Source organism: Zea mays, chromosome 4 (genome assembly GCF_902167145.1).
Source record: "Zea mays cultivar B73 chromosome 4, Zm-B73-REFERENCE-NAM-5.0, whole genome shotgun sequence".
Lineage (NCBI taxonomy): Eukaryota > Viridiplantae > Streptophyta > Magnoliopsida > Poales > Poaceae > Zea > Zea mays.
Window position 1 is genome coordinate 149,731,870 of NC_050099.1, and position 25,904 is coordinate 149,757,773.

Sequence of the window (25,904 nt, forward strand, 5' to 3'; positions counted from 1 at the left end):
AGCCCGCCAAGAACAGAGTTCCCGCGGAGGAAGAACCCCGATGGAGACAAGGCGGAGAAGCTCAGCTTCAGAAATTACAGACATGTGGTTACCTGCGAAGGGTAACTGGCTGTTGGGGTCGATTGCGGGGATCACTGCAGCAGACGAGTTCGCAGTTTTCCTCTTGGGCGCCATCTTGCTTCTCACTGGCGAAACAGAGTAGGAGGCGAGTGGCAGAGAAGATTCAGATGCGGAAATGCAAGAACTAGGGCACGGAAAGCAAAGGCGGCTAAAAGCGCGACTCTTAAGGGATATTCTTGAGCCAGATACCCTTTCAAAAAGTGCCCAGTCATCACCCGGCGGTCATCTCCGAAATTCCAGCATGCCACGTGGATATCCGACAGTTATTTCCAAGAGAGCCGACGTGCCACCTCATCACTCGGTTATTTTCCTCAAAATAACTTGTAAAGCTGGCTATCATTCGGCGTTACCTCTAAAACGCCGACCACGTGTTCAATCGTTCGGCATTACTTCTAAAATGCCGATGCCGACCTTCAATCACTCGGCGTTACCTCTAAAACGTCGACCACGTGTTCAATCGCTCGGCATTACTTCTAAAATGCCGATGTCGACCTTCAATCACTCGGCGTTGCCTCTAAAACGCCGACCACGTGTTCAATCGCTCGGCATTACTTCTAAAATGCCGATGCCGACCTTCACTCACTCGGCGTTGCCTCTAAAACGCCGACCACGTGTTCAATCGCTCGGCATTACTTCTAAAATGCCGATGCCGACCTTCACTCACTCGGCGTTGCCTCTAAAACGCCGACCACGTGTTCAATCGCTCGGCATTACTTCTAAAATGTCGACGCCGACTTTCAATCACTCGGCGTGTCCTCTAACGCGCCGACCACGTGTTCAATCGCTCGGCATTACTTCTAAAAATACCGACGCCGACCTTCAATCACTCGGCGTTGTTTCTAAAACGCCGACCCTGTATTCTGTCGCTCGGCATTACTTCTAAAATGCCGATGCCGACCTTCTATCATTCGGCATTGCCTCTAAAACGCGGATCTTGTGTTCGATTGCTTGGTGTTACTTCTAAAACGCTGATGACAACCTACACATCGCTCGGCGTTGTTTCTACTACATTAAAAGAATCAGTTCAACATTCAGGAAAAGCAACGACAAGTCATCGAAAAGGGGGGATCAACGATAGTTCTTCATTAAAGGGAAGTTAACGAGTTTACAAACCAACTCTTCACGAGTTGGTACTTCCCTACTTCTACTCTACATTATTACTACTACTAAACTACACTAATTACTACTACATTATTCTAACTATACTAAACTATACTAACATCTAAGAAGACCAGTGGCGTCTAGCCACTGGCCCTGCCCCTGCCGCCGCCGCCGCCCTTGGTGCTGCCCTTGCTGCTGCCACCCTTGGTGCTGTCCCTGCTGCCGTCGCCGCCGCCCCTGCCACTGCCGCTGCCGTCACCGTCGCCGTCGTCGTCGTCGTCGTCATCGTCGTCGTCGCCTTCACCCTCGTCGCCGCCGTCCGAGTCCTCCTCATCCGAGGAGTACTCCGACTCATCCGAGCCTTCGAGCCCGGAGCGCTCGACGGCCCGGATGTACGTCCAGACCTCCGCGGCTATCCCCTGGGAGTCGTCCGTCGCCGGGGGAGAGACGGGAGCCGGAGACCCCTCGGACTCGGAGGAGAACTCCTCCTCCGAGTATTCCGAGTCACCGAAATCCTCCGATGGAGGAGTCGGCTCGCGCTTGCGCTTGTTGTTCTTGCCCATGGCGGAAGCAGACAGAGGGGAGGAAAAGAAGGCAATAAGGAGCAGCGAAGAGATGTGGAGAAACCAGAGAAGCAAAGGGGTTATTTATAGAAGGGAAAGGCAACCGCTCACTTCTAACCGCGGTCACTGAACAGTCGCAAGGCATTCAATAAGCACTTCCACCCATCTGAAGACACGTCAGACGGCGGACGCCGTTTCATGCAACACTACACCCATTGGGGCTCCAGTCAACAGCGCAAAGGATATGATTACATTAGCCGTCCCATCGCATTACTACTCAGAGGAAACCGGCTAAAACACTCAGCGTACCAAGCCGTCCCTTGCCCACACCCATTGGGGGGGGGACGCCCAGGAATTATCAGTATATTTTTCAAACGGTCACATCCGTGCAGGGCATGCAGTGAATACCTCAAGACAAAAATGAGATATCAGTAAGGATCAGAGGAAAGCCAAATATAGCCAGCAAAGTACAAGATATGGCCGACAGAAGCGACGTGAAGACTAGACAAAGAACGTCCGTCAAACGTCCAATCAATCGCAGAAGCAAATAAATTGCACTACCTAGCAAGATATGGATGGATTGCAAACTCGGCTGCTAAAGACAAAATATACGCTGACCTCTGCAGCAAAATATTGATGACATAATGCTGACCTCCAAAGCATAATGCAAAATAGCTTCATGCCAGTTTCCACAAGCGAAAGGAAGACCTTCGAATGGATTATCCTTAAAAAATCCATTTGAAGGTCGGGGGCTACACCCATTGGGTGCACCTCCGGTGCACCCCATGGAGTATTATTCTAAGCCGATATAGCGCCGACTTCTAAGGCGTAGAGCAAGACTGAAAAGACCGATCCTCAACCGAGATGAAGGAGCGCGAATGGAGATAACCTTGGGAAGAAGACCTTCGAGTAGATTATCTTCTAAAATCTACTCAAAAGTCGGGGGCTACACCCATTGGGTGCACCTCCGGTGCACCCAATGAAGTCCAGAGTCTTACAATCCAAAATGCCAACCTCTAAGGCACAAGCACAAAACCAAACTTTGGTCAAACGAGTGATCAGAACTAGAGAAGACAGCAGGAAGTCATTTTTGGACCTTGGATCTTTGAGTTGATTACCTCTAAATCAACCCAAAGATCGGGGGCTTGTGGGGGATAGATATCCCCTGGGTCCACTAAAGAAGTAAAAGGCCTCACGAAAGGCCCAAGGGCCCAATAATTCGTAAGGTCATTCTTTCGTGGGCCTAGGGAAGGACAACCAACAAAGAAAAGAAGACGTGAGACTGATTAGCGCAAACCCAGACGGCCCACAACGTCGGGCGAATGAATCGCAACAGAGACCCGACTTTCCCGCGCTGAAGCCCACATGCAACAGAGCCATGCGAGGATAAGTCGGCAAGGGTTACGTAGGGATAAACTCAAGAGGTTCATTATCTTTTAGCTACTTGTTGTTATCATACTCACGTGTACTGCCCCACGGTCGAGTATATAAGACCTAGGGGGCACCCCTTCAGAACGATCGCCCCTGTTCTACTTAGCCACACACATAAACTCTCTATGTCCTCTATCCGGAGGACCCTCTTGTAACCACGCTCATATACTCACCAGGACGTAGGGTGTTACGCACTTCTAAGCGGCCCGAACCTGCAAATCTTGTCTACTGTCCCTCGTGCGACCAGCACGAACTATTTTGCTACAGTCGTTGACACCGTCCTACTCCTAAAAACACCTTGAGGGGCAACCCCGGGTGTGCGGTCGGACCCAAAACACCGACACGTGGGTCATACTCGAATTATCATCATCATCAATATATGATTAAGCATCAATATAATACAATCCAGTAAAGCAACACCATAGAGTTCAATTACGAAAGAATTTGATGATTCTGAATATTAGAGTGTAGGCGATGAAACAACAAGTCAAAACGGTAGCAACCACCGCTACATTCACTTGCCTTCATCGAAGAAGAAAATGTTCTAAGCATGATCCGGAGCATAACCACCTGTTGCGGGGCATAAAACTTAGTACAAATATTTCATAAACATTTGCCAACAATCAACAAATCGTTCCTACGCTTGAAACCAAGACTTGGTGAAAAGACTCCCACCCTGAACCACATGTCAAACAGCAGCAGCGCTGTTTGTTAATTTTGTATCTTTAAAATTATGACAGTGGTGATATCAAACAAATACTCTATGAGTATCTACACAAAATACTCTACAACTTCGGTATTCAATGGATAATTAAATTTTGCCATCTATAAGTTCTAAAACATCCGACAAGGTAACTGACTGAATCTGTTTCAGACAGCAGCATAGTTAAATTCAAAATTCGATATCTCCCAAACTACTCAACCAAAAATTATGAAATTTTTCTGGCAGTAAGAAACTTTATCCCTCTACAAAAGTCTCCATAGTTGGAGGAGCCAATTCGGCAATTTACTATATGAAACCCACCAGTGAACAGACCTGCTCGGTTTTTGCCAGGCAAACCGGAACAGCCACAGTAAAACAAACATAACTGGAGTTTCAAAATTCATATGAATACACTCTTTATCAATCTGGAAAGCTTATGAAATTATCTACAACTTCTCTTACTAACAAAAAGTTCAATTCTGTTGATAGAATTGTCTAAATCTCATGAGAACAGATTCTACACAGAATTATGAGACTGGAAAACTGTTATAATCAAACTGCAATTACTCTCTAACCTGATGTCCGATTGAGGTGTTCTTTGCGGCCACGGAAAGATATCTAAATTATCTAAAACTCATAAATAGACTTTTTATTTTTTTGAGGCCTCTAAGACCACGGAAAACTGGCATGAACATAAACTATTGAATCTGTCATTCTGCAGAGACTAATTTCGAGATCAAAAATCTAATCCCCCATCTAATCCAACATAAAGGGCTAATTGCAGGGCCTAAAACTCATCCAAAACAAGGTAAAACATCCATCAAGTGGGGACAATAGAGAGAGGAAAGGAAATCCAACCAATTCTTGAAGAGGAACGATGACGACGACAGGCGACTGCGTGCCCTAATCTTCCCTCTCTTCTCTCCCTTGTTCTTCCTCTCTTCTCTTGGGGAGGCACAAAAGGGGATGGCTGCTAGGGTGGGAGAACGTGGCTGCTAGGGTTAGGGAGGTATAAATAGAAGAAAACTCCCCCAATCCTAATATCCAAATGGCTCAGATCGACGGCACTTGAAAAAACTCATTCAGACTCCAAACAAGGCAAACTAGTAGTCGATCGAAATCGTCTCGACGATATCTATGCATCTACGGTCTCCGATCATCAGTAGGACACACCATATTAGGATTTTAAACATGGTTTGGTTTTTAGGGTATTATAACAGTGTTGCGCGCAACTACTTTGGATGAGGCAAACCCTCAGGGACTTTGGCTACAATCTGAGCAAAGTCCCACTCCTATGTGATAATGAGAGTGCTATCAGCATGGTGGAAAATCTTGTTGAACACAGCCGCACTAAGCACATAGACATCCGGCATCACTTTTTGAGAGATCACCAGCAAAAGGGAGATATCGAAGTGTTTCATGTTAGCACCGAGAACCAGCTAGCCGATATCTTTACCAAGCCTCTAGATGAGAAGACATTTTGCAGGCTGCGTAGTGAGCTAAATGTATTAGATTCGTGGAACATGGATTGATTTATAGCATACATGTGTTTTATGCTTTTGATCATGTTCCTTATGCATTTTGTTGTTTATGTATGGTGCTCAAGTTGTACAAGCACTCCCCGAACCTCACAAGTCCATTTGCAAGTGATGCACATATTGAGGGGGAGTTGTGTTACAACTTGACCCTTTGAGACTAACCATGTGCTTGAGTTTTCTTAATTTAGTCTCAAAGGTGGATTGAAAGGGAAAAGGTGGACTTGGACCATGCAAGACTTCTACTGCACTCCGATGAAAGAGTAACTAACTCCAAGTTCATCTTCATGCTCTTATTGCCTTTTTAACTCTTAATTGAAGATTTTGGTGAGGCAATGGGGTTTAAGGGCCAAGATTGATCCTGTTTTGGTGCTTGATGCCAAAGGGGGAGAAAATAAGGCCAAAGCAATAAATGGATCAGCTACCACTTGAGAATTTTGAAAATAGTAGAATAGAGCTTTTGATTTGTCAAAAAACTCTTATTGTCTCTTTTGTCAAAAGTTGGCCTCTTGTGGGGAGAATGGTTGATTATGGGAAAAAGGGGGGAGTTTTTTGAAAACTTTGATCAATTTCTCTTGGAACAACTCTCTTTATGTCTCAACAAGTGTGTTTGACTTAGAGATAGGAAATTGAGGTTGATTTGCAAAAACAAAACCAAGTGGTGGCAAAGAATGATCCAAATATGCAAATAAGAATCAAAACAAATTTGAGTTTTCATTTGCATTAAAATTGCACTTCTTTTAGTTGCTTTTTATTGTGTTGGCATAAATCACCAAAAAGGGGGAGATTGAAAGGGAAATGTGCCCTTGGGCCATTTCTAAGTATTTTGGTGATTAAGTGTCCAACATAAGTGCCTAAGTGTTAAATTGTGCCAAGGACTCAAGAAGTGCAAATCAAGATTAAAGGTATGTTTCTAGACTTAGTACATTGTTTTGAAGACTAATGTATTGTGTCTAAGTGCTAGAAACAGGAGAAACAATTTTGGAGAAGTTGGTTGTGTACAGCCAAAAGACTGCTTGGTCTGGGTGCACCGGACAGTGTTCGGTGCGCCAGGCTGGCGTCTGTCAACTGGCTGCTCTCGGGACTTCGACGGCGGTGTACGGCTATAAATCACCGGACTGTCCGGTGGTGCACTGGACTGTCCGGTGAGCCAACAGTCGGCCCAGCCAACGGTCGACCGCGTAATCCGCGCGCGACGCATGGCAGAGCCAACGGTCAGAAGGGTGCACCGGACTGTCCGGTGTGCACCGGACAGTGTTCGGTGCGCCAACGGCTCTGAATCTACAATGGTCGACTTTGCCAAAGAAGGAAAGAAATCCGCACCGGACTGTCCGGTGCGCCAGGCGACAGAAGGCAAGAATTGCCTTCCTGGAATGCTCTCAACGGCTCCTAGCTGCCTTGGGGCTATAAAAGGGACCCCTAGGCGCATGGAGGAGAACACCAAGCATTCTTTAAGCATTCCTAAGCACCAAGACTTCAATTCCGCGCATTCGATTCTTTGTGATAGCAACTAGAGCTCCATTTGAGTAGAGAACTCTTTGAGTTGTGTTGAGAGCTCGTGTTGTGACTTGTGTGTGTATTGTCACTCTGATTTTGTGTCTTGTGTGCGTTGCTCATCCCTACCTTACTTCCGTGCTTCTTTGTGAACATCAAATTGTAAGGGCGAGAGGCTCCAAGTTGTGGAGATTCCTCGCAAGCGGGATATAGTAAACAAAGCAAAACACCGTGGTATTCAAGTGGGTCTTTGGACCGCTTGAGAGGGGTTGATTGCAACCCTTGTCCGTTGGGACGCCACAACGTGGAGTAGGCAAGTGTTGAACTTGGCCGAACCACGGGATAAACCACTGTGTCTATCTGTGATTGATCTTCTTGTGGTTATCGTGTCTTGCTAGAACTCCTCTCTAGCCACTTGGCTTTATTGTGCTAACTCCTAATCAAGTTTTGTGGCATTAAGTTTCAAGTTTTACAGGATCACCTATTCACCCCCCCTCTAGGTGCTCTCAATTTCGTGAGAAGAGCGATGTAGGAATCCCTCGTTCGAAGAGCCATCACAACATGATCGACCCGAGAACCTCCCTACACTGGCAACCCCTCTATCACCCTTGCCCCTTTCGGGTAAGGTAGTCCTCCACTACCTTTCCTAATTAGTCATCTATGGGCATCCCATTCCACCCTTGTGGTAGCACTGTTTTCCCGGGTGGTCGCTCCATATTCCAATTAACATAATAATCTTATCATGAACAATAATCAAACCAACACTAATAATGGAACATGATCATAATTCAATGTAACATTAATGCCAAAACCAGGTAGAGCAATAACAAGTCTACCCATTAGTTCATTTGTTTGCAAGGTGTGGGGTAAACAAAACTAGGGTAACCTATTAGGTCCCATCAAATTAACCTGAGCATGTTACAATGATTAACATGAACATTATTAGGTAAAGAAGAGTGATCAAGGGCACAACTTGCCTTATACTTGTGATTCAGGTACTTCACCAAGTTGGTCTTCCGATTCCTCGTTACCTCGCTTTTATGCGTAGCAATACATACAATTAAAGTAAATAATGGGTATGCTAGCATTACACCAACGCATATGAACAAACTACGTAAGAATATTCTACGCATCGCCACGAGATCGTAGGTTCGAGAACCACTAAAATTGGAGTTACAGTTAAAAACATATGGTTTACAGAAGACTTACGCGATTAAGTAATAAAACTAGGTCTTGTGTTGATTTTATAAACCATGTGAGAAAGGTAACTTAAAGAAATAATTAATTCAAATCTAATGTAAATTATAACTTGATTAGAGATTATATTTTTAGTCAGTTTATAATTATGGACAATTAACTTTGATTAACCAGATCAATCTACTAAACACAGGTTTAAATAAATATCTATTTTTAAAAATAGGTGATATGATAAAAAAAATTATTGTAACTGCGTAGGCAATGTTTTTATGAAGCTAACGTAACATGAACGGATCAAAATGGTGTTAAAATGGGCAACATATGAGTTACCTAAGTTCTCTAACTCATTTTAATACTATTTTATACTATAAATACTATTCAACGTTTAAATTGTAAACTTCAGGGGTTGTTTTTATAAAAAACCGAGGATCTATTTGAAAGTCTTTCTAACTGATATTGTATGGCGTGTTAGTTCTTTCTAAAATTAGGGGCTCTTCTGCACTTTGGCGCAGCCGAAGGGGTATGATTAATCCTGATCGTTGGATGTCTATTCAAGCGCCTAGATTAGCTCAGGTTGACACCAAAGCGGTACCCTATATCAGCCACCCGTTCATAGATCCAGGGCCCAGATTCAATAAAGACGCGGCCTATTCTTATTCGTCCACTCGACGATCGACGATCACGATCAAAACCGGCGAAAGGGTATCACATGATCTAATCTACTCCATCTATTCAGAATCCTATGACCCACAAGATTTCATCCCCCACCACCATCACATACGGCGGTGCCACCACCATCCATGTGAAAACCTCACCGGCGCCATATGATCTCGACATTCTAGGGCTCCTTGACCAACCTAGTGAATACTACTCGAAGATTAGAGCATAGCGAATGAATCTAGGAGCTTCTTACCGCGGACGATCGTGTCGAGAGCCTTGTCCACGGAGCACCGTGGCCCATCGTGGATTCTTGATGTCAGGCGAGAAATCCACCGCATCACCATCGCTTTCCCGCGCCTGGCTAGCCCATGGTCACACACTCTATGCACCAACAGTCACCCACGGAGGTCTTCCCATGCTGCTTTCCCTCTCTCTGTTATTGGGCCATGAATCATGGGCCAACTAGCCGGCTGTTGGAACTCGCTCTCCTGGGCAAGTTAATCCAACAGAAAAGTGGAAAGAGTATTTGCAAAGTTTGTTGAGGGATGGCAAAAGCTTTGTTAGTCTCCCCTGTGAGGGCACTATACGGGGGTATTTATAGACACTCGAGTGGCCGTCTGTCCCTTGTCAAAGATGTTTATCCCTAGAATATTCCCACGAGGGGAGGTTACAGACAGTCATTACGGTAAAGGCTATTACAGACACGGCTCGCAACACACTTATCCTCGCAGGGCCCGTTACCATGGGCCGAATCCCGCACGGGCCTCCCGGGGCGGTGACGACGTGGGAGGCCCGTAGACTTCGACAAAGCCTTCGTCTTGCAACAGCGAGGGTGAAGGGGACCGCACCGGTCTCCGTCCATTCTATGCCTTAGGCTTGTTTCCGCGACGCGATCTGTGGATGTAGCCTTCGTCGGGGTGATGAGGAGACGAAGGCATCGAGCAAAGGGTAGCGTGTTCGCCTTCGCCCCAACATTTGCCCTCCGAGGGACCAGTTCGACTAAGTCATCTGGTGCCAAAGACGCCGCTAGATGGTGAAGACGCTGCCCTCGCTCGAAGTGGTCCCGCGGGGGTTTTTGAAATGTGACCGTTGATGGACGTGTTACTGTTGGACTGTGTGTTTCCCGAAGCGTCGTGTCCTGCCTATAGAAAGGTGACCGCTGTCGGGACTGTTTCCTACCCTTGATTGCGCAGTAGAAAACCCTAGCTTTTACACACCGCTCGCCTTCCCTCCTTGCTCTCTCGCTTCGGAAATCTGGCCCATGTCAAGCAGACCGCGCGCCACCGCCGACGGTACGTAGCAATGTCTTCTTCCTCATCTGCTGCGAGTGCGTCATCGGCTGACCCGTAGTCTGAGGATACTTTGAGTAATTTGGCGGTGATAGTTGCAACCAGGCCACACCGTGGAGTTTGGCACTTCGAGGATTTCCTCGGTCCGTGTGCTGGAGATGCAGCAGCTTGGATATTTTGGTGACGGTGTCAGGCGGGTACCGGGCGCAGAGGAGATCCCTAAGCCTGAGGGTGAATTGGTTGTGTTTGAGGCATTTTTCATTGCCATCCTTCGTCTTCCGGTGCATCGCTTCGTGGCGGAGGTTTTACGGAGGTTCGAAGTGCAGGTCCACCAGTTGATGCCTAACGTCGTGGTTGTGCTGGCGAAGTATGTTTGGGAGGTTGCTTCTTACGGCGGGCATCCGTCTGTGGAAGTCTTCGCCAAGAATTATTGCATGTACTGGCAAAAAAGGAAAATAGGAAATAAGATTGCACAATTTGGATCATGCACCTTTACGATGAGGACTAGAAAGACTTCGACGGAAGTCATGGAGATAGTCCCTTATGCCAGAAATAAGTGGGGCAACTGGTGGGACTTTTGGTTTTATGTTTCTTGTGGGGAAGTCGAAGATCTGCCTGGGCTCCCTCTGGCCATTCTGTGCTCTCACTGTTATGTGGTGTTCCCTCAATTCGAGGTGGCAGAGGATGACGAGGATGAAGAGGCCCTTCGGTACGCTGCCCGCATGAGTAGCGGGCACGATTTGGTTGAGGAATTTATCGGCTATGGAGTATGGCCCCTGGCACATGGCTGGGTACTTGGCGAGGTGTGCCCTCGTCGGATGCCGACCCTAGGCGATCGCTTGGTGTGAAGTCCTTCCTTCGCTGTGATGTTACGGGGCCGGATCCCGGCCACGTTTGTGCGCAAAGTGGAGGGCGAGGCTGCAAAGATTGTAGGGCGATATGTGCCAAGGACTGAGACCCTGCGGAGTTGGGATATCCGCGGTTCGAATGTTCGGCTGAACCCTGTTTTTTAGTTAAACCGTCTGCCATATGCCGGCTACCCAGGGGACGACGATGCCGTTGTTGGTGACCGTAGGGGGAAGAAGGTGGTGGCAGCGGTTGACGAAGGCCCTTCGCGGGGAGCAGTGCCGGTTGCGGCCGCTAAGAAGAGGAAACTAGGTACAACAGCTGAGGGGTTGGGGGCTTCCGATTGTTTTGCTGTGGATTTATTGGGAACTTGTGTGGCTCCCGGGGAGAGGATGTCTTCACCTGAGCTCCAAGAATCTTCTGCGCGAATGCTGAAGGTTACCGATGGTCACTTGCCTAGGAATGTTCCGATCCCTCGAGTGGCCGGCGAGGACATGTGTACGTCTCGATTAGCCCGTGAGATGAAGATTTTTCCTTACGAACGGAATGTTGCTGCTATTGTATCGGCAGTGATGGAAAAGGATAGCCAAGACGCGTCGCGGAAACGTCGGGCGTTCATGAGGGTCAGGAACCCGCGCCGCGAGGTCAAGATGGCACGAGGGATCGCGAAGTCTATCGCCCCTGGCACCGGCAAGCCTCCGGTGGACGTGAAGTCCGCCGCCCCCGGCCCCAGCAAGCCTCCGCTGGAAGCAAAGTCCGCTGCCCTCGGCCCCAGCAAGCCGCTTCCTGTCGTGCCCACACAGGAGCGAAGGCCCCCATCCCCGTCGCGTTCTGCTGATACGGAGGTGGGTGGGGCCGAGGTCTCCATGGATATTTCCATGGAGGACTATCTTGTGGGCGGGGTCGCAATTTTCGACGCCCATACAGGGCGGGGACCTGTTAGTGAGTTTTTTTACGGGGTTTGGGTGTTTGACGAGACTATGTTGCAGGGTCGGAGGCTAGGCAACTGGCTGTTGTCCTAGCGCCGATGGCGGCTAGGTCGTTCGCCGTGGCGACTGGGTCGGTCGTCGTGACAAATCGGCGAAGGGGTCTTCGCGAGACCCATGGTCCAAATTTTGCGCCAGCGGCGAGATCGCTTCGGCCGCCGTCGCTAAGGATGTGGTGGGCTCGGTTGCACAGCAGCTGAAGCATGTAAGTAGTCTTGGACTTCGGCAGTTTGCTCTTCTTATATGACTTTGAATTTGATGGCTTTTTATGATAGGCAGCCGCCTTCACCGAACATATTGCGTCAGGGGCCCTGACCTCGGAGTTCGCTACCGAAAGGCGACGACTCGAGGGGAGGATTGAGTGCCTCCAGACGCAGCACACTAAGGCTGTTCGGGATAAATCGGCCGCAGAGAACAAGAGCCGCAACCTGATGGAGAAGCTGTCGGCTGCGGAGGCCGAAAAAGAGGACCTCAGCCGCCGGTTGGCGGCGGAAAAGGAGGATGCGGACAAGGCCTGCGCAAAGGCCCAGGCTGCGCGTGTCGAGGCCAACCTCGCTCTCCAACGTGCTGCAGAGGCGGAGGCGAGCCACAGGAGCCTGCGCAGCTATCTGGACAAAGCAGAAGCCTCTACCCGCACAGAGGTCGACCGAGCACACGTGTTGCTCATGGACGCGTACCGGCAGCTTGGTGCACGTACCGCCCCCTTTGATGCGTCCGGTAAGGAGGCGGGCCTACGCTTTCTCGGATGGCTGCAGGAGGAACTGGAGGTGCTTCCGTCGATCGTGACGGGTCTCATGTCCTTCGTTTCGCTCATCACCTATGAAGGGGCCGCGAATGCCTTGTCCTGTGAGGGATGCAGGCACTTCGAAGTCTTTGACCGATCCGACGAAGATTTCGACCGCATAATTTTCTAGGTCGAAGATGAGGTGCTAAAGTGGTCTGCTGGGGCGCTTTATGATAGGATGTGGGGCCCTCACGGCCGTGATACTATCCGGGAAAGGTCTGACCGGGCGATGGAGTAGGTACGGATTTGTGTTTTTTCGGAATGTGTACTTATATTTGGTGCTATTTCTGTAGATGGCGAATGATGAGGAGGTCGACGACTTCGGAGGCCTGGAAAGCACGGTGCCTCCGGCGGAGGATGCGAAGGTGGGGATTGGGGAGCAGTCGGTGCCGCCGACTGGTGCTGGCGAGGACCCTATGGTAGCCACCATGCCGCCTGGTGAAGACACTTCGGTGGTAGCCGCGCCGGCTGCCGAAGACCCTGCAGCATCGGTCGGCCCTTCGCAGGTGGCGGGATAGAGCTAGGGGTGTTGGATGTAGGGCTTTGTTTTTGTGATACTGAAAATCGGTTGCTGCGCAGGTTCCGACGTCTGGGCCTGCGCAAGCAACCCCCACTGATGATACTAATTTTGTGGCAGCCGCAATCGCAGTGCCTGCTAATGATAGTTTGTTTGGTCCTGAATCTAGGTATTTTTCATCTGATAGTGAGTTTGGGAGCCCGTTTTCCTGGACTGAAGAGTCTTCGGATGAAGATTTGGATTATTTTGCTGCGTTAGGTGTGGCCGCGGCAAAGTCCTCACCGCGGCTGGAGGTGGGCGAAGCGTCTAATCCCCCGATGACGAAAAGTGGTGTCGAAGCATAGCGTTGGCGAGATGTTACGAAGTGGTAGCGTCGTCGGATGGGGATGGAGCGAACCCGCCTTCGAGCGGATCGGGGTGGCCAACGGGATCTGCTGCCCTCGTCGTTTGGGACGAGTATTGGTGAGGGGATCTGCGGAATCTTTTTGAGGGTGAGTAATTGAAAATGATGTTGTTTAATTATCGGGAGGCAGGTATTATCCCAAAGGCTAAGCCGATGTAATGTGTTTGGTGCCCTTGCTCTTGTCTTGCGGTAGTGAGTGAAACGCTGCCCTCCCCTGGCTCACAATAAAGAGAGGAAAAAATGCGATTGTATTTATTGGTGTGGTAGGGTTGATGGCCCCTCGCTGTGTGTATGTAATCTGTGACTCTGTTTATTGTGTGTAATGTGATTGTCCGGAATTTGTATAAGATGCGAAATTTGTGTGTTGTGACTGTCCGCCTGCACCCTTAGGCGACTTTTACACGGATTTGTCTTTTGGAAAAGACTTCGTATCGTGCACTTGTTGTGCTTGTCCGGCTGCACCCTTAGGCAATTTTTGCGCGTTGTCTTTTAGTAAAGACTTCGTATCGTGCACTTGTTGTGCGTGTCCGACTGCACCCTTAGGCGACTTTTGCGTGGAGTTGTCTTTTAGTAAAGACTTCGTATCGTGCACTTGTTGTGCGTGTCCGGTTGCACCCTTAGGCGACTTTTGCGCGGAGTTGTCTTGTTGTAAAGACTTCGTATCGTGCACTTGTTGTGCGTGTCCGGCTGCACCCTTAGGCGACTTTTGCGCGGAGTTGTCTTGTAGTAAAGACTTCGTATTGTGCACTTGTTGTGCATGTCCGGCTGCACCCTTAGGCAACTTTTGCGCGGAGTTTGTCACATGCGAGGGTAGTCTACGCTACCTGTCGCGGTGACCTCGAATTGGTCGAATGCCGAAGGCCGTCGGACGGTCTTTTTCGACATGGTGATTCTTGAAATTTTTGCGGGGTGCTTTTCACTGGTATATTACATGGCTCCACCTCGTTAAAAACCTCACCCCCCGGGAGGAAAAGAGTAAGGGCCTGAACAACATTGTTTGCAGAATTACAAAGACGCGTAGGCCCTAGGACTTAAACAAAAAAATTCCGGAGATTATCGATGTTCCAGGAATGTTCTAAGTCTTCGCTGGATGATGTTGTCAACCTGTAAGCACTGGGGGATGCCTTCGTATTGACTATGAATGGACCTTCCCACTTCGGCTCTAGCTTGTCTCGTGACTCTGTCCGGGTGGTTCTTACGAGTACGAGGTCCCCTTCGTTGAATTCTCTTGGGACGACTGTGTTGTCGTGCCAGGCCTTGGTTTAAACCTGATATTTGTCGAGGGCCTGGAGGGCGAGGACGTGGTCTCCGTCGATGAGATCTTTGGAAGCTGGTTCATCGACATCAGGGATGACTGATTTGTCTGTTCGTGGGGACTCGTGCTTTAACTCTTGCGGCGTCATGGCCTCAGATCCATACAATAGGCGGAAGGGTGTGAACCCGGTTGTCTGGCACTCTGTTGTGTTTAGGGCCCATACAACTTCAGATAATTGGTCGGCCCATTTTCCCTTTTTGTCATCAAGAAGCCTTTTCTTGATGGCACTAAAAATCTTGCCATTGGCGCGCTCAACAACACCGTTGGATTGTGGGTGGTGCATAGAGGCGAAGACAGGCTTGGTGCCGATGGAAAAGCAGAAATCCCTGAAGTCTTGGCTGTCGAACTGTTTGTCGTTGTCGACTGTGAGTTCGGACGGGACTCCGAAGCGGCAGACAATGTTTTGCCAGAAGAATTTTTGGGCGAACTTCGATGTTACTATGGATACTGCCCTGGCCTCAATCCACTTTGTGAAATATTCGACGGCAACGAAGGTAAACTTGAGGTTCCCTTGAGCTATGGGTAGTGGTCCAACGATGTCCAGCCCCCAGCGTTGAAGTGGCCATGTATGGGCGATGAGTTTAGTGAATAGCGAAGGGCTGCCTGAGCGAGGGGAGAACTTTTGGCATGCTTCGCATGACCTTGTGACTCGATTGGCGGTGCAGATTATTGCGGGCTAGTAAAATCCCTGATGAATCACCATGGCAGCGAGGGCCCTAGGTTCTGAGTGGGAGCCGCAAGTTCCGTTGTGGACTTCGCGGAGGATTTTTATGCCTTCGGTTTCGGTTATGCACTTCAGCATGGGCTGGCTGATCCCCTTTTTGTACAGTTGACCCTAGACTAATGTGAAGTCCCTGCTTCTTTGCTTTAGTCATTTGGCCTCATTGAGATCGATTAGATGATAGTGTCCTTGTAGGTACAGTGTTATTGGGGCCCGCTAGTCTTCGGCCATGATGAGGTTGACGATGCGGTGGCCATCGGTGTCCTGAGTTATTTGTAAACCTTTAGGGTTACGGACAGCTGGCGTGTCGATGACGTGGTAGAACACGTCGGAGGGCAAGGCCTTGCCCTTGGCCGCTGCTTTGGCCAACGCGTCGGTCTCTTCGTTCTTGTTGCGGTCGACATGTTGCAGGGTGAAACCCTTGAATTGTCTATCGAGGCTGCGGACAGCTGTGAGATACTGCATGAGCGTGGGGTCTTTTGCTAAGTACTCCTTCTCAACCTGGCCGATGACTACTTTGGAGTCTGTCCTGATTATGCATGTGGTGACACCGAGTGCTCGTAATTTGCAAAGTCCTAGGATGACGGCTTCATACTCTGCTATATTGGTAGTGCATCTGTCGGACTCCAAGGCGAAGCTGAGGCATGTTGCGTATCTGTACTTGACGCCTGCGGGTGATGTTATGATCGCCGTGGTGCCTGCCCCCGCATGGCACCACGGGCCATCGCAGTGGATGGTCCAAACTTTCTCTGGTGACTCTTCTTGTTGCCATGTTGGTCCTGTCCAGTCAACGATGAAGTCTGCCAAGACTTGTGATTTGATCGTTGTTCTGGGTTCGAAGGTGATGTGGTACCCGGAGAGTTCGGCTGCCCATTTGGCGATTCGGACGGATGCCTCCGGGTTCCTGAACAATTCTCTCAGGCCCCTGTCCGAATTGACCCGTACTTTGAATGCCTCGAAGTAGTGGCGCAGTTTGCGCGATGCCATGACGACTGCGTATAAAAAATTTTTCTAGCTCGGTCATGTTGCACTTAGAAGTCGTGAGGACTTCGGAGACATAGTACACTCGGCACTGCCGACTTGTGCCCTCTCTGTCCTACTCTTGGACTAACGCTGCGCTGACTGCACATGGTGTGGCCACAATGTATAGAAGAAGACACAACGAAGGATCAGGGCTAGCTGTAACACCCTAGGTGTTTGTATTCTGCTCGACAACGAGTATGGATTTAAGCACGTAATATCAGTGGATAAAACGGATGCTCAATTTTAAAAATCTTTGCATATCGCGATTTTAATATCGCATCTATTTCGTCTATCGCGAGGTCGACATCGTTTTTATTTATCCGGTCTCTTCTTAAATTTTCGTGATGTTCGGAACATTGTTGTTCCGAAAATCGGTGCGTCCGGTGATTATTTTAAATCGTCGCTCGCACGAATACGAATTCGGAAGCCCGACACACTCGGATGATTTTTATCCCAGGCAAATTAGTTTGAACTCGACGACTAAAATGATCGGGGTAAAATAATTCGAATCGCGCGAAATCTTGCGCGAGGTTATGACCCAATTTATCCTCCAGCACGCTGTTTTGGCGAGCGCAAGAGTAATAATTGGGCCTCTTTTTCCAGTGTGTTGTCTTCGGCAGAGAAATCGGGTGCTTGATTAGTGGATGAGATTATCAGGTTAGACGAGTTAAGCGCCGACTAAATACTGAAGCCGAAATCCGTCTAATTCAGTCTATTTGCATTCTGTCCGAAGCAAACCAAACCACTGTAATTAGTATTGACAACAAGTAATTAGTAGATGATTTAGTTTGCTAAATCATTAGAATGAAATGCGTAGTTGAATAACGTTTCTACCCAGTGTACATTGCTAAAAATTTGGATTCAAAAATATCTGCGAAATTCTTTAAAGAAATAAAAAAAGGAATTCTCAACGTTTATCGGTTGCCGTCTGAAACTTCAGATTTTTTTTACCCGTTCGTTCTCATCTCTTGACCGCCCCTGCTCAAGATTTTTTTCCACGCCGCTGTCTTCTTCTCCCAGCTTTATCTTCAGCCGCGCGCAGCCGCTCTTTTCTACCCCAGCGCCGCGCGCATGCCCCTGTCGCGCAGCTCCTGGCTCGCCCCTGCGATCGCCATGGCGATTCCCCCTGCGTCAGCTTCCTCGGCGTTCATCACCCTGCTCCCCTCGCCGGCGCCGAGTTCCTGCCCCATCTTCCTCGCCGAGCTTCTCTGCTGCGCGCTGGTTTCTCCCCCATGGCGCATCACTGCTCGGTTCCATGGCCAGCCGAAGCTCCCTGACGTTCGTCCTGACCGCCGCGCCTTCTCTCTCTGCTTGCTGCTCGCCGGTGCCCTGTCCCAGTGTCGCGGCGCCCTGCTCATTCTTCCTGGCGCTCGGCCTTGAAGCTCCCTTGGCTGCCTGCGTCGCGCCCAGTTCTCCTCCCTTTCCCATGGCTGCTCTCTCTCCTTCCTCTCCCTCCTCTGCGCAGCGCCGCATCTCTCTGCTGGTCACGGCACGTCGAGCCCCCAGCGCTGCGGCCCTTTCCCCAGCTTCTTTCTCCCTGCGGCAGCTCGCCCTCGCTTGTGCCGCGCCCCTGCGCTCGTCGCGGCGCTCCAGCTCGCCCATCTGCGCGCAGCCACGAACTCCCCTGCGCTCTGCTCGCAGCGCCGCAGTTCTTTCTCCCGGCTCCCTCTGTCCGTTCTCGACCGCGCCTTGCTCCCTGGACGCGCACGCAGCGTTCCGTCGTCCCTCGCCATGCCGAGTTCTCTGCGCGCAGTCGCGTCCCACTGCTTGGCTATGGCCACCATCGTGCCTAGGATTTGTGCATCCTTCTCTGTTCAGCCTCGGCAAAAAAAAACTCTGGATGCTTGGACCCCGCCTCGACCAAGTCTTCCGTTTTGGCCGTCATAGGTTGTCGTCGTTCATCATCGCGTCGTGCAGCAGCGCGTCCCTTATCGTGCCCATGCTTAATACTGCCATTCCTGCTGTGCCTCGCTTCCGTTGTGTTCGATTAAATGTTGGACCAAGATTCCACGATGTCACTCATCCTCGTTGTGAAACCCTCACGCTCATCATCCCCTGTTCGATCTCGTCGTCGAGCTTCGCCTCAGACTTAGCTCGTCGGTCACGCTCGCCAGATGTTCGATCAAGGACTTCAGCTGAAGGCCGTCGTTGTTCAGGCAACTACCAAATCGAATTGTGATGTGGTGAGCCGATTCGCTATTTTTACTATCGGTTTTATGATCGTAAAATAAGACGCTTCGTATGCGTATACGATTAAGTTAGAAATACCAGTGATGCGAGGTGTGCGCTTGGTAATTATGGCTAGATCCGTTGTTATGGTGTTATGTTGTGTGATGTTATGGGGTCGATGATAGAAGTGGAATTCTAGTTGTTGGGCGATAACGGGAAGGACGTTGTTCATCGCGTGCTTAATGCTTGACTAGGTACATGCCCGTGCGTTGCAACGGTGAACAAACTACTTTCTACAAAATATTAGTGCACAAAGATTAAAATTATCAACCTCAACATCTCACTGAAAAATATTCAAATTTAAAATTCCTTGTAATTTCGAAACTCCTTATGTCACTACAACAAAGGTTTATTCATCCAAGCTGTATAATTTCATCATCAGCTTCAAGCACCTGTTAACTTAGAGTGCTCCAATACGCTTAGGCCCAATTACAAAAAGTTACATATACCAAAATAAAACTCGACAATGAAAATTATCTACCTAGAGTAAATTTTGAATAGTTGGCGCCCTTTCACTTAAAACAATGAGGAGCAAAAAGCTATGAAGTATGGCCCTTTGACCTGAAACATTAGGCTAAAAATAGCTATCACAACACAAATACTGATAAAAGTAAATATCTCTACCTCTACTAATATTGAAGGGAATAATATTTCTTCTGCTCATGCACAACATTGGCACCTACTTCACTTCCAAACTAACCAATCAGAAAATCTACCATTACACGTGCATTGCTACGGTGTCTATATATAACATAGGTAAACCTGTTATAGGGACAAAACAGAAAGCTATGGGGGTGGGGGCAACCTGCTTTTCCATCTCTTTGGTGGTAGAGAATAGATGAAAGTTGGTGTCATACTTCTGCAGAAATAAGGCCGTAATGGAAGGTTTCCTAACTGCAACAATTGAGATACCAAAAAAGAGGGGTTACAAGAATTAGACATTAATAGAACCTAAAAAGTAAAACTTCGTTGATAGACATGAGATATAATTTACTCCCTCCAATGTTATTTGTGGTCTAGGACACTGACACGGTCTCCAGAATATGGCTTTGACCAAAGACTTTTGTTAAAATACAAATGAACTCTTTATACATTTATATTTTTATGAATGTACTTTTTAAGACAAATTGATGCATGTATCAGGTTTTGGATATATAGTGCATTAACTATCTTGGGAAGTTGGGTAATTGTTTTTGTTACACAGGCTGTTAAGCTAATATGAATTGCACACGTGCATACTATACATACACATACAACGGTGTTCGCTGCAGACCTGCCAGTGCCAGGCATGGTGCCTTTCCTGTCTACTGTAGCGAGACCATCTACCAACTATAGTTATTCAGCAATATGCCCAGTCTAAGAACCATAGATCTCATGCTGAATAACTTCAGTGGCACGATTCCGGAAAGCATATACTCCTGTAGAAAGCTGACTGCGCTACGGCTAGATTCGAATAAGTTCCATGGACAATTATCAGAAGGGCTAGGCAACCTAAAGTTCCTCTCGTTCCTGTCGCTTACAAACAACAGACCTGCCATGCATGGTGCCTTAACCTCCGAAGAAGCAGCAGGGATTTGGTTTGCAAAACGGGGCTCAATTTCTGGAGAGGTAGCAGGAACAGGGACTTGATCAGCTGGACCAGACGGAAAAATCACAGAGGACGAGCTACCAGGATCGTTGCTGCTGACACTATTGCTTTCCTTGGGTGGAGCTGCAACTGCTGCAATAGCATTCTGCACCTGCAGTTCCAGATCTTCAAGACCTCCTGCACACAGGAAAGTATAACGAAGTCAGAGACTTATCCTGGAAAGTTTGCTGTTTGCCTTTGCCCTGGGTTAGTCCAGGCAGAGTTGGCTGCTTCCTGATGGATGACTTGATTCCTGCGTGATGTCTGATGACATGGGATAACTAACCAACCTCCAAATAGATGCTTGCCTGATTCGCCTTGCCTGAACGAGGATACGCCGTCGCCATCCTTCGACGACCATGCACCTTGATCTTGCAGGTCGCCCGACTCTAAGTCGTTGCAAGTGAAAGAACAAGCCGGTCGTCATCAACTCTTGGATTAGTTTAGCCGCTCGTCATCAACTCTTGCCTGATTCGCCTTGCCCAAACAACAGCCTTTCAAATATAACAAACACGCTTCAGATACTGAGGAGCTCTAAGAACCTGACCACGCTTCTTCTTGGCATCAATTTCTTTGAAGAAACCGTACCGGATACCGATTGCTTTTCCTAAAATTCTAAATCTAAGCAGCAACATATTCACAGTTCTGATTCTCCCAGAGATTGGTCAGTTAAAAGGCCTCCTTTCACTTGATATCAGCTCCAACAGCTTAACCGGACCGATCCCCACATCTATCTGCAATCTCACAAACCTGCTGGATGCTAGATTTATCCAGCAATGATCTCACGGGTAAAATTCCAGTTGCATTCGAGAATCTGCACTTCCTTTCCACATTCAACGTTTCTAACAATGACCTAGAGGGGCCTATTCCAACCGGTGGTCAATTTGGTACATTTCAGAACTCCAGCTTTCTAGGGAATCCAAAGCTGTGCGGCTTTATGATCGGTCGTCGATGCGATTCAGCCGATGTGCCTCTGGTATCCACAGGAGGAAGAAATAAGAAGGCCATTCTTGCAATTGCATTTGGAGTGATCATGGTGCCACAAGGAAAAGTAAATGAAAACAAGCTCACGTTCTCTGACATTGTAAAAGCCACAAATAACTTCAACAAGGAAAACATCATTGGTTTTCCTTTCTTGTTTATATAGGTAATGTTCTCATTATAATTTTCTACACTTTTGTATTTATACCTTCGATTTGTGATTTATAAAAGTACTATTTAGAAAATGATTGCAGTGTTATAGTGATGGTTACACAATATGGTTTACCTGACCCTGGCTGATCATTTGTGGGGCAAGCAATTGATATAGATGTGAAAAGAGCAAAGAGCTGACCTATATATATCAGTAGCAACTACTAATGCTCTTGACGATGATCAGCCAGGATATATAGCCGATGATCGTATTGAACCGTGAAGAGATGATGTGTTTCGCACAAAATATTTATTGTCGCAAGGCTAAATGGAAGTACCTACAATAATTAGGAAAAATATATGTAGCATTGACACAAGAATCATACCTAAGCCAAATATGGATCTGAGAAATACAAGTCTCTAGTATAATCTTGCCAAGCCATCTGTCACATGGGAGATCCTGCACATGGGAGCGACGAGGACCGCCCTCGCAATATGCTACCTTTATTTGACCGACCATTGTATACATGATCAACAATAAATGTGGTTGGATGTCATTGTTATGACTACAAACTAATGCTTCCATGGAGCAAAAGAAAGTCGCAAAACGAGATATGACAGTTTGAATTCTAATTCAGGAGTGAAGGGGGGCTCAGATACTTGCCTGTAAAGAGCGCTTACGGCCCTCGAAATTGAATGGATAGGTGACAACACCAACAGTAAGATAACCAGCTTCCTTTGATATCTGGGCAACAATTGGAGCAGCACCCCCTCCCATCCCAGCTGTTATGAAAACAAGATCTGAATCCCTCAGGGCAGTGGCTATGGTTTCTCTTGATTCCTCAGCAGCCTGCTCTCCCAAATTTGGATTTCCACCGGTACCTGTGCATGTGTTACGTAGTATCATATTTACTGAATCTAGCCAACCTCTGATACATTTTCAATGGAAATTTACAGTTTTGGTGATGCATTGTTATAGGGCACAATTCATTCAGTTGACCAGAATTCCATGTACTGTGTGTGTTATCGCAAATGAGAAGAAGACTGACATTTACATGACAGTGTTTCTTTTACACACAACGAGCATGAATAAAGGGAGCATATAACATTACCTAAGTCGTGGGTCAACTGCTCTCCAATTTGCAGAGGATATTGCGCTTGTGAATTAATAAGGGCTTGGGAATCGGTGTTTATAGCATAAAATTCGATGCCCTGAAATTGTATAGTTCAATTATCAGGACTTAGGACACAATGAAGAACATACAATAATTAACATTTAACACAGTTAAATCATTTGCACCCTACCATCCAGAGTCCAGTAGATATTTGGTACAAGTAGTAGTAGACAGTGAGAGACTGGAGCATCCCAACAGACCCATCGCCAAGCCCTCTCCTGGATCGCTCAAGGCTAGCAAAGATTCAGAAGCGTCTCAACCTTCACAAAGTGGGGAACGAATCTGGCAAATGAACCAACCTGGGAGGCAGCGGTGCCGATGAGAGAAGGCATAAGCCCGCCATACAGGCGCTCCCACCCCTAGTTCTTCACAACCTACCACAGCAGAGGAAAATTCAGGAAGGGCGGGCAGCATTAGACCCAGATCAGGCTAGATCACTCAAAAATCAGGGAGGGGGACGGGGAGGGGAAGGAGGCGGACCAGATACAACTGGTGAGCGGCGCCGTCCTTGAACGCCGGTTTGGAGGGGTTGCACCTCGGCTCCGCGGAGCCACTCCCGTTCGTCCGCGTGCGTCGACATCTCGGCGGGATCGGGGAGGTCGACGAGGTGGGACTCGAACCCCGGGAAGGTCGACGAGGTGGGACTCGAACCCCGTCCAGAGCGGGTCCGTGCCGCAGAATGCCACCAGCGCCGCCACCAGCAGCGCTGCGGCCACTACAACCAGCGACGCCATCCGCTAGCCCGCTACCTCGTCTCTCGCCCGCAGCTCACCCACTCGCCTCCGTCTGCCGTCACCTCGCTCTCACGGGGTTTCGCTTGGATTTCTCTACACACTCCACCCACGCCCGCACTCCTTCCATACAGGCCAGACTCAACATTGGGGACGCGAGGGAGCCGCTGCGGGCATATGCGTCAAGGAGACGTTGGGCGAGGACGGCGGTGGTGGATCCGCAGGAGGAAGAGGTGGTTGAATACGGGGGAGGGGGCACAGCGAGGAGGAATGACCGGATGAGGCTGGCCGTCGAAGGAAGGAGCGACATGGAAGGAAGGAGGAATCGAGGATGGAAAGGAGCGCTTTCGAAGGAAGGAGTGCGACGAAACCGCGGTCGAGCGGCGGCGGTGGGGAGGAGGGTGGAGGGATCCACGTGGGGGAGGAGCGCGTTGATTGCGGCGGCGGTGGGAAGGAGGGTGGGGATCCGGGCGTTGATGGCGGGGAACCAGGCAGAACCTTGCACCAGTGGACGCCTACGGTAGAGACTTAAGGAGTAGTAGAGATGGATGGTCTGAACCAGAATCATTGTCGTTCTCATGAATTTTGTATCGACTAGTAATAGTACACTGATTCGCTAGTTTTACTATTAGTTCAAGGCTTGGATTAATAAGTTATATTAGTTGCGTCAGTTCTCTGGACGATAGTAACCGTGCGTTGTGGTTGTATTAATTGTTTATTAAAATGCTTCATCGTATATAGTGTATTGGTTTATATATATCTATATATATATATATATATATATATATATATATATATATATATATATATACATATGAGATGTGTAGGTGATGAGTAGGATAGGTTTAGTGTTCTAATTAATTAAATGATAAGCTGTGTTTAGGCTAATTATATTAAATATGTATCGTTTATTGTTTCATGATGTTTGCGTTAGATTCAGTTAATCTAGAGAAATGCAATTATTGCGCTTAGTCGTCTGTCGATAACTAGTGTTTTTGTATAAAATGGTATGATGCTTCATCACTAGGTGTTTAATTTGCTATCGCGTAGCACTATTTAGGTTTGTGATATTCATGTCTATATACATTCATGTGCATAATGCATGTCATTTAGGTACGTGAATTAACCGCGTGATACGGAGAACCAAAGCTGAGTCAACCACAAGATGTCGCTGCGCATGAGCTTCTCCACAAGGTGATGCTGATGGACGAACATGAAGATGGACAGACGAAGCAAATATCGGAACAAAGGTTGATCGTCAAGTGATCGACGTCTAACAAACACTAACCTAGTGTTTCTTCCAGGCAAGCCCCGGCGCATTTGCCCCTTCCTTGTGTTTTAAATGCTTTTTCACCTTATCTGATGCATTAGGTGATAGGAGTTGTGTGATAAACAATTGATGCATTACCATTCCTTGGAAACTCCTTAATCCCGGTTTTATAAAAAGAACTGATAATGCTTAGCCCTGCTTAGAAACTGAAAAATCATTTGTTTTCAAAAAGAATGATTGTGGAACATTGGTTATGGGCCTTTCGTTTCAAAAATCAAAGCAAACTTATGGTGATGATTCCACTTTGGTCGTAATGGGTTCATCATTCGGAAAAGAGTACCCCTGTCGGGTACCAAAAATGGGAAAATGGTTTGAATACATCTAGACCAGACGCTGAGCGAACATGGTCGCCCGTCTGTGTCGATTAAGGACCGTTCGATGTAGGCCTGTTGTGGTGGAGACTTTGCAACTATCCACATGCTCCGGTAAGCCTGAACCCGGCTATTCCATACGTGAAAAGACAACCGCGCACTGGGCGTGGGAGATGGTGGGAGTAGCGTGTACCCTCCTGGCTAGAGGCTGGATAGAGGAGTACTGTGCTCCCGGGTAGCGCAGACCGGTTCACGTTGTGGAGGATCCGTGGGAATGGTTGACATATGCAAGGGTTAAGTGCTACATATGTCATGTGGTTAGGGATCCCCAGCTGGGTATAATTGGTTCGAATCGTCGTTGCTCCTCAGTCATGGAGACTCTACCCTCCGACCACTCATCGTAGTTGACAAGTGAAATATAAATTGGCTAAAAGAAAGCTAGACTAGGACAAGTGAATGCTCTAGATTAGGCAAATCTAGATTCAGGAAAAGTACTTAACTTGTGAAGTAAAATTTTGGCATAAGGATTCACTACTAGTAAGCTCTTCTGCAAAATGAGTCTTTGAAATTTGGTAAGCCTTACCTTGATTCCGAATCAGCCAGCATATCCTTGAGAGTCTTTTCTTTAGTCAGTCTTGCTGAGTAATTCCGTACTCAGGGTTTTATTCCCTGTTTTTTTTTC

General features: G+C 48.0%; 2 protein-coding genes across 17 annotated transcripts; one reads left to right on the top strand and one right to left on the bottom strand.

The window, feature by feature from the left end:
• Nucleotides 1–17,704: 17,704 nt before the first annotated feature.
• Nucleotides 17,705–19,010, top strand: LOC100384547 (uncharacterized). Its single transcript, NM_001177062.1, has one exon. The coding sequence runs from the start codon at nt 17,944–17,946 to the stop codon at nt 18,865–18,867; it is 924 nt and encodes a 307-aa protein (NP_001170533.1). The 5' UTR covers nt 17,705–17,943; the 3' UTR covers nt 18,868–19,010.
• A 196-nt stretch (nt 19,011–19,206) lies between these two features.
• On the bottom strand, nt 19,207–24,105 carry LOC103653816 (cell division protein FtsZ homolog 1, chloroplastic). Of its 16 annotated transcripts, none has more exons than XR_565732.4 (8): nt 23,331–23,469; nt 23,150–23,224; nt 22,981–23,083; nt 22,788–22,887; nt 22,340–22,557; nt 22,062–22,177; nt 19,723–21,517; nt 19,209–19,478 (listed from the first exon to the last, which is right to left on the bottom strand). XR_565732.4 is itself a non-coding variant. In XM_008680621.3 (7 exons), the coding sequence occupies exons 2-7, from the start codon at nt 23,191–23,193 to the stop codon at nt 19,808–19,810; spliced, it is 585 nt and encodes a 194-aa protein (XP_008678843.1). In that variant the 5' UTR covers nt 23,194–23,224; nt 23,331–24,031; the 3' UTR covers nt 19,209–19,807. The 16 variants fall into 16 exon arrangements, 9 of the variants coding, with proteins under 9 accessions (XP_008678843.1, XP_008678846.1, XP_035823252.1 ...); XR_004857831.1 differs by having other exon boundaries at nt 19,211–20,682; nt 20,853–21,517; XR_002269173.3 differs by having other exon boundaries at nt 19,211–20,682; nt 20,835–21,517.
• Between the last annotated feature and the right edge of the window lie 1,799 nt (nt 24,106–25,904).

Excerpts from the sequence above, each read along its gene's own strand:
- LOC100384547 (NM_001177062.1), top strand. The coding sequence starts at position 17,944 with ATGGCCAGCCGAAGCTCCCTGACGTTCGTCCTGACCGCCGCGCCTTCT.
- LOC103653816 (XM_008680615.4), bottom strand. The coding sequence starts at position 23,193 with ATGGCGGGCTTATGCCTTCTCTCATCGGCACCGCTGCCTCCCAG. Across the intron at positions 23,084-23,149 it reads TCGGCACCGCTGCCTCCCAG|CCTTGAGCGATCCAGGAGAG; the intron begins GTTGGTTCATTT and ends AATCTTTGCTAG. Across the intron at positions 21,518-22,061 it reads CAGATCCATATTTGGCTTAG|AGGCACATCGGCTGAATCGC; the intron begins GTATGATTCTTG and ends TGTGGATACCAG.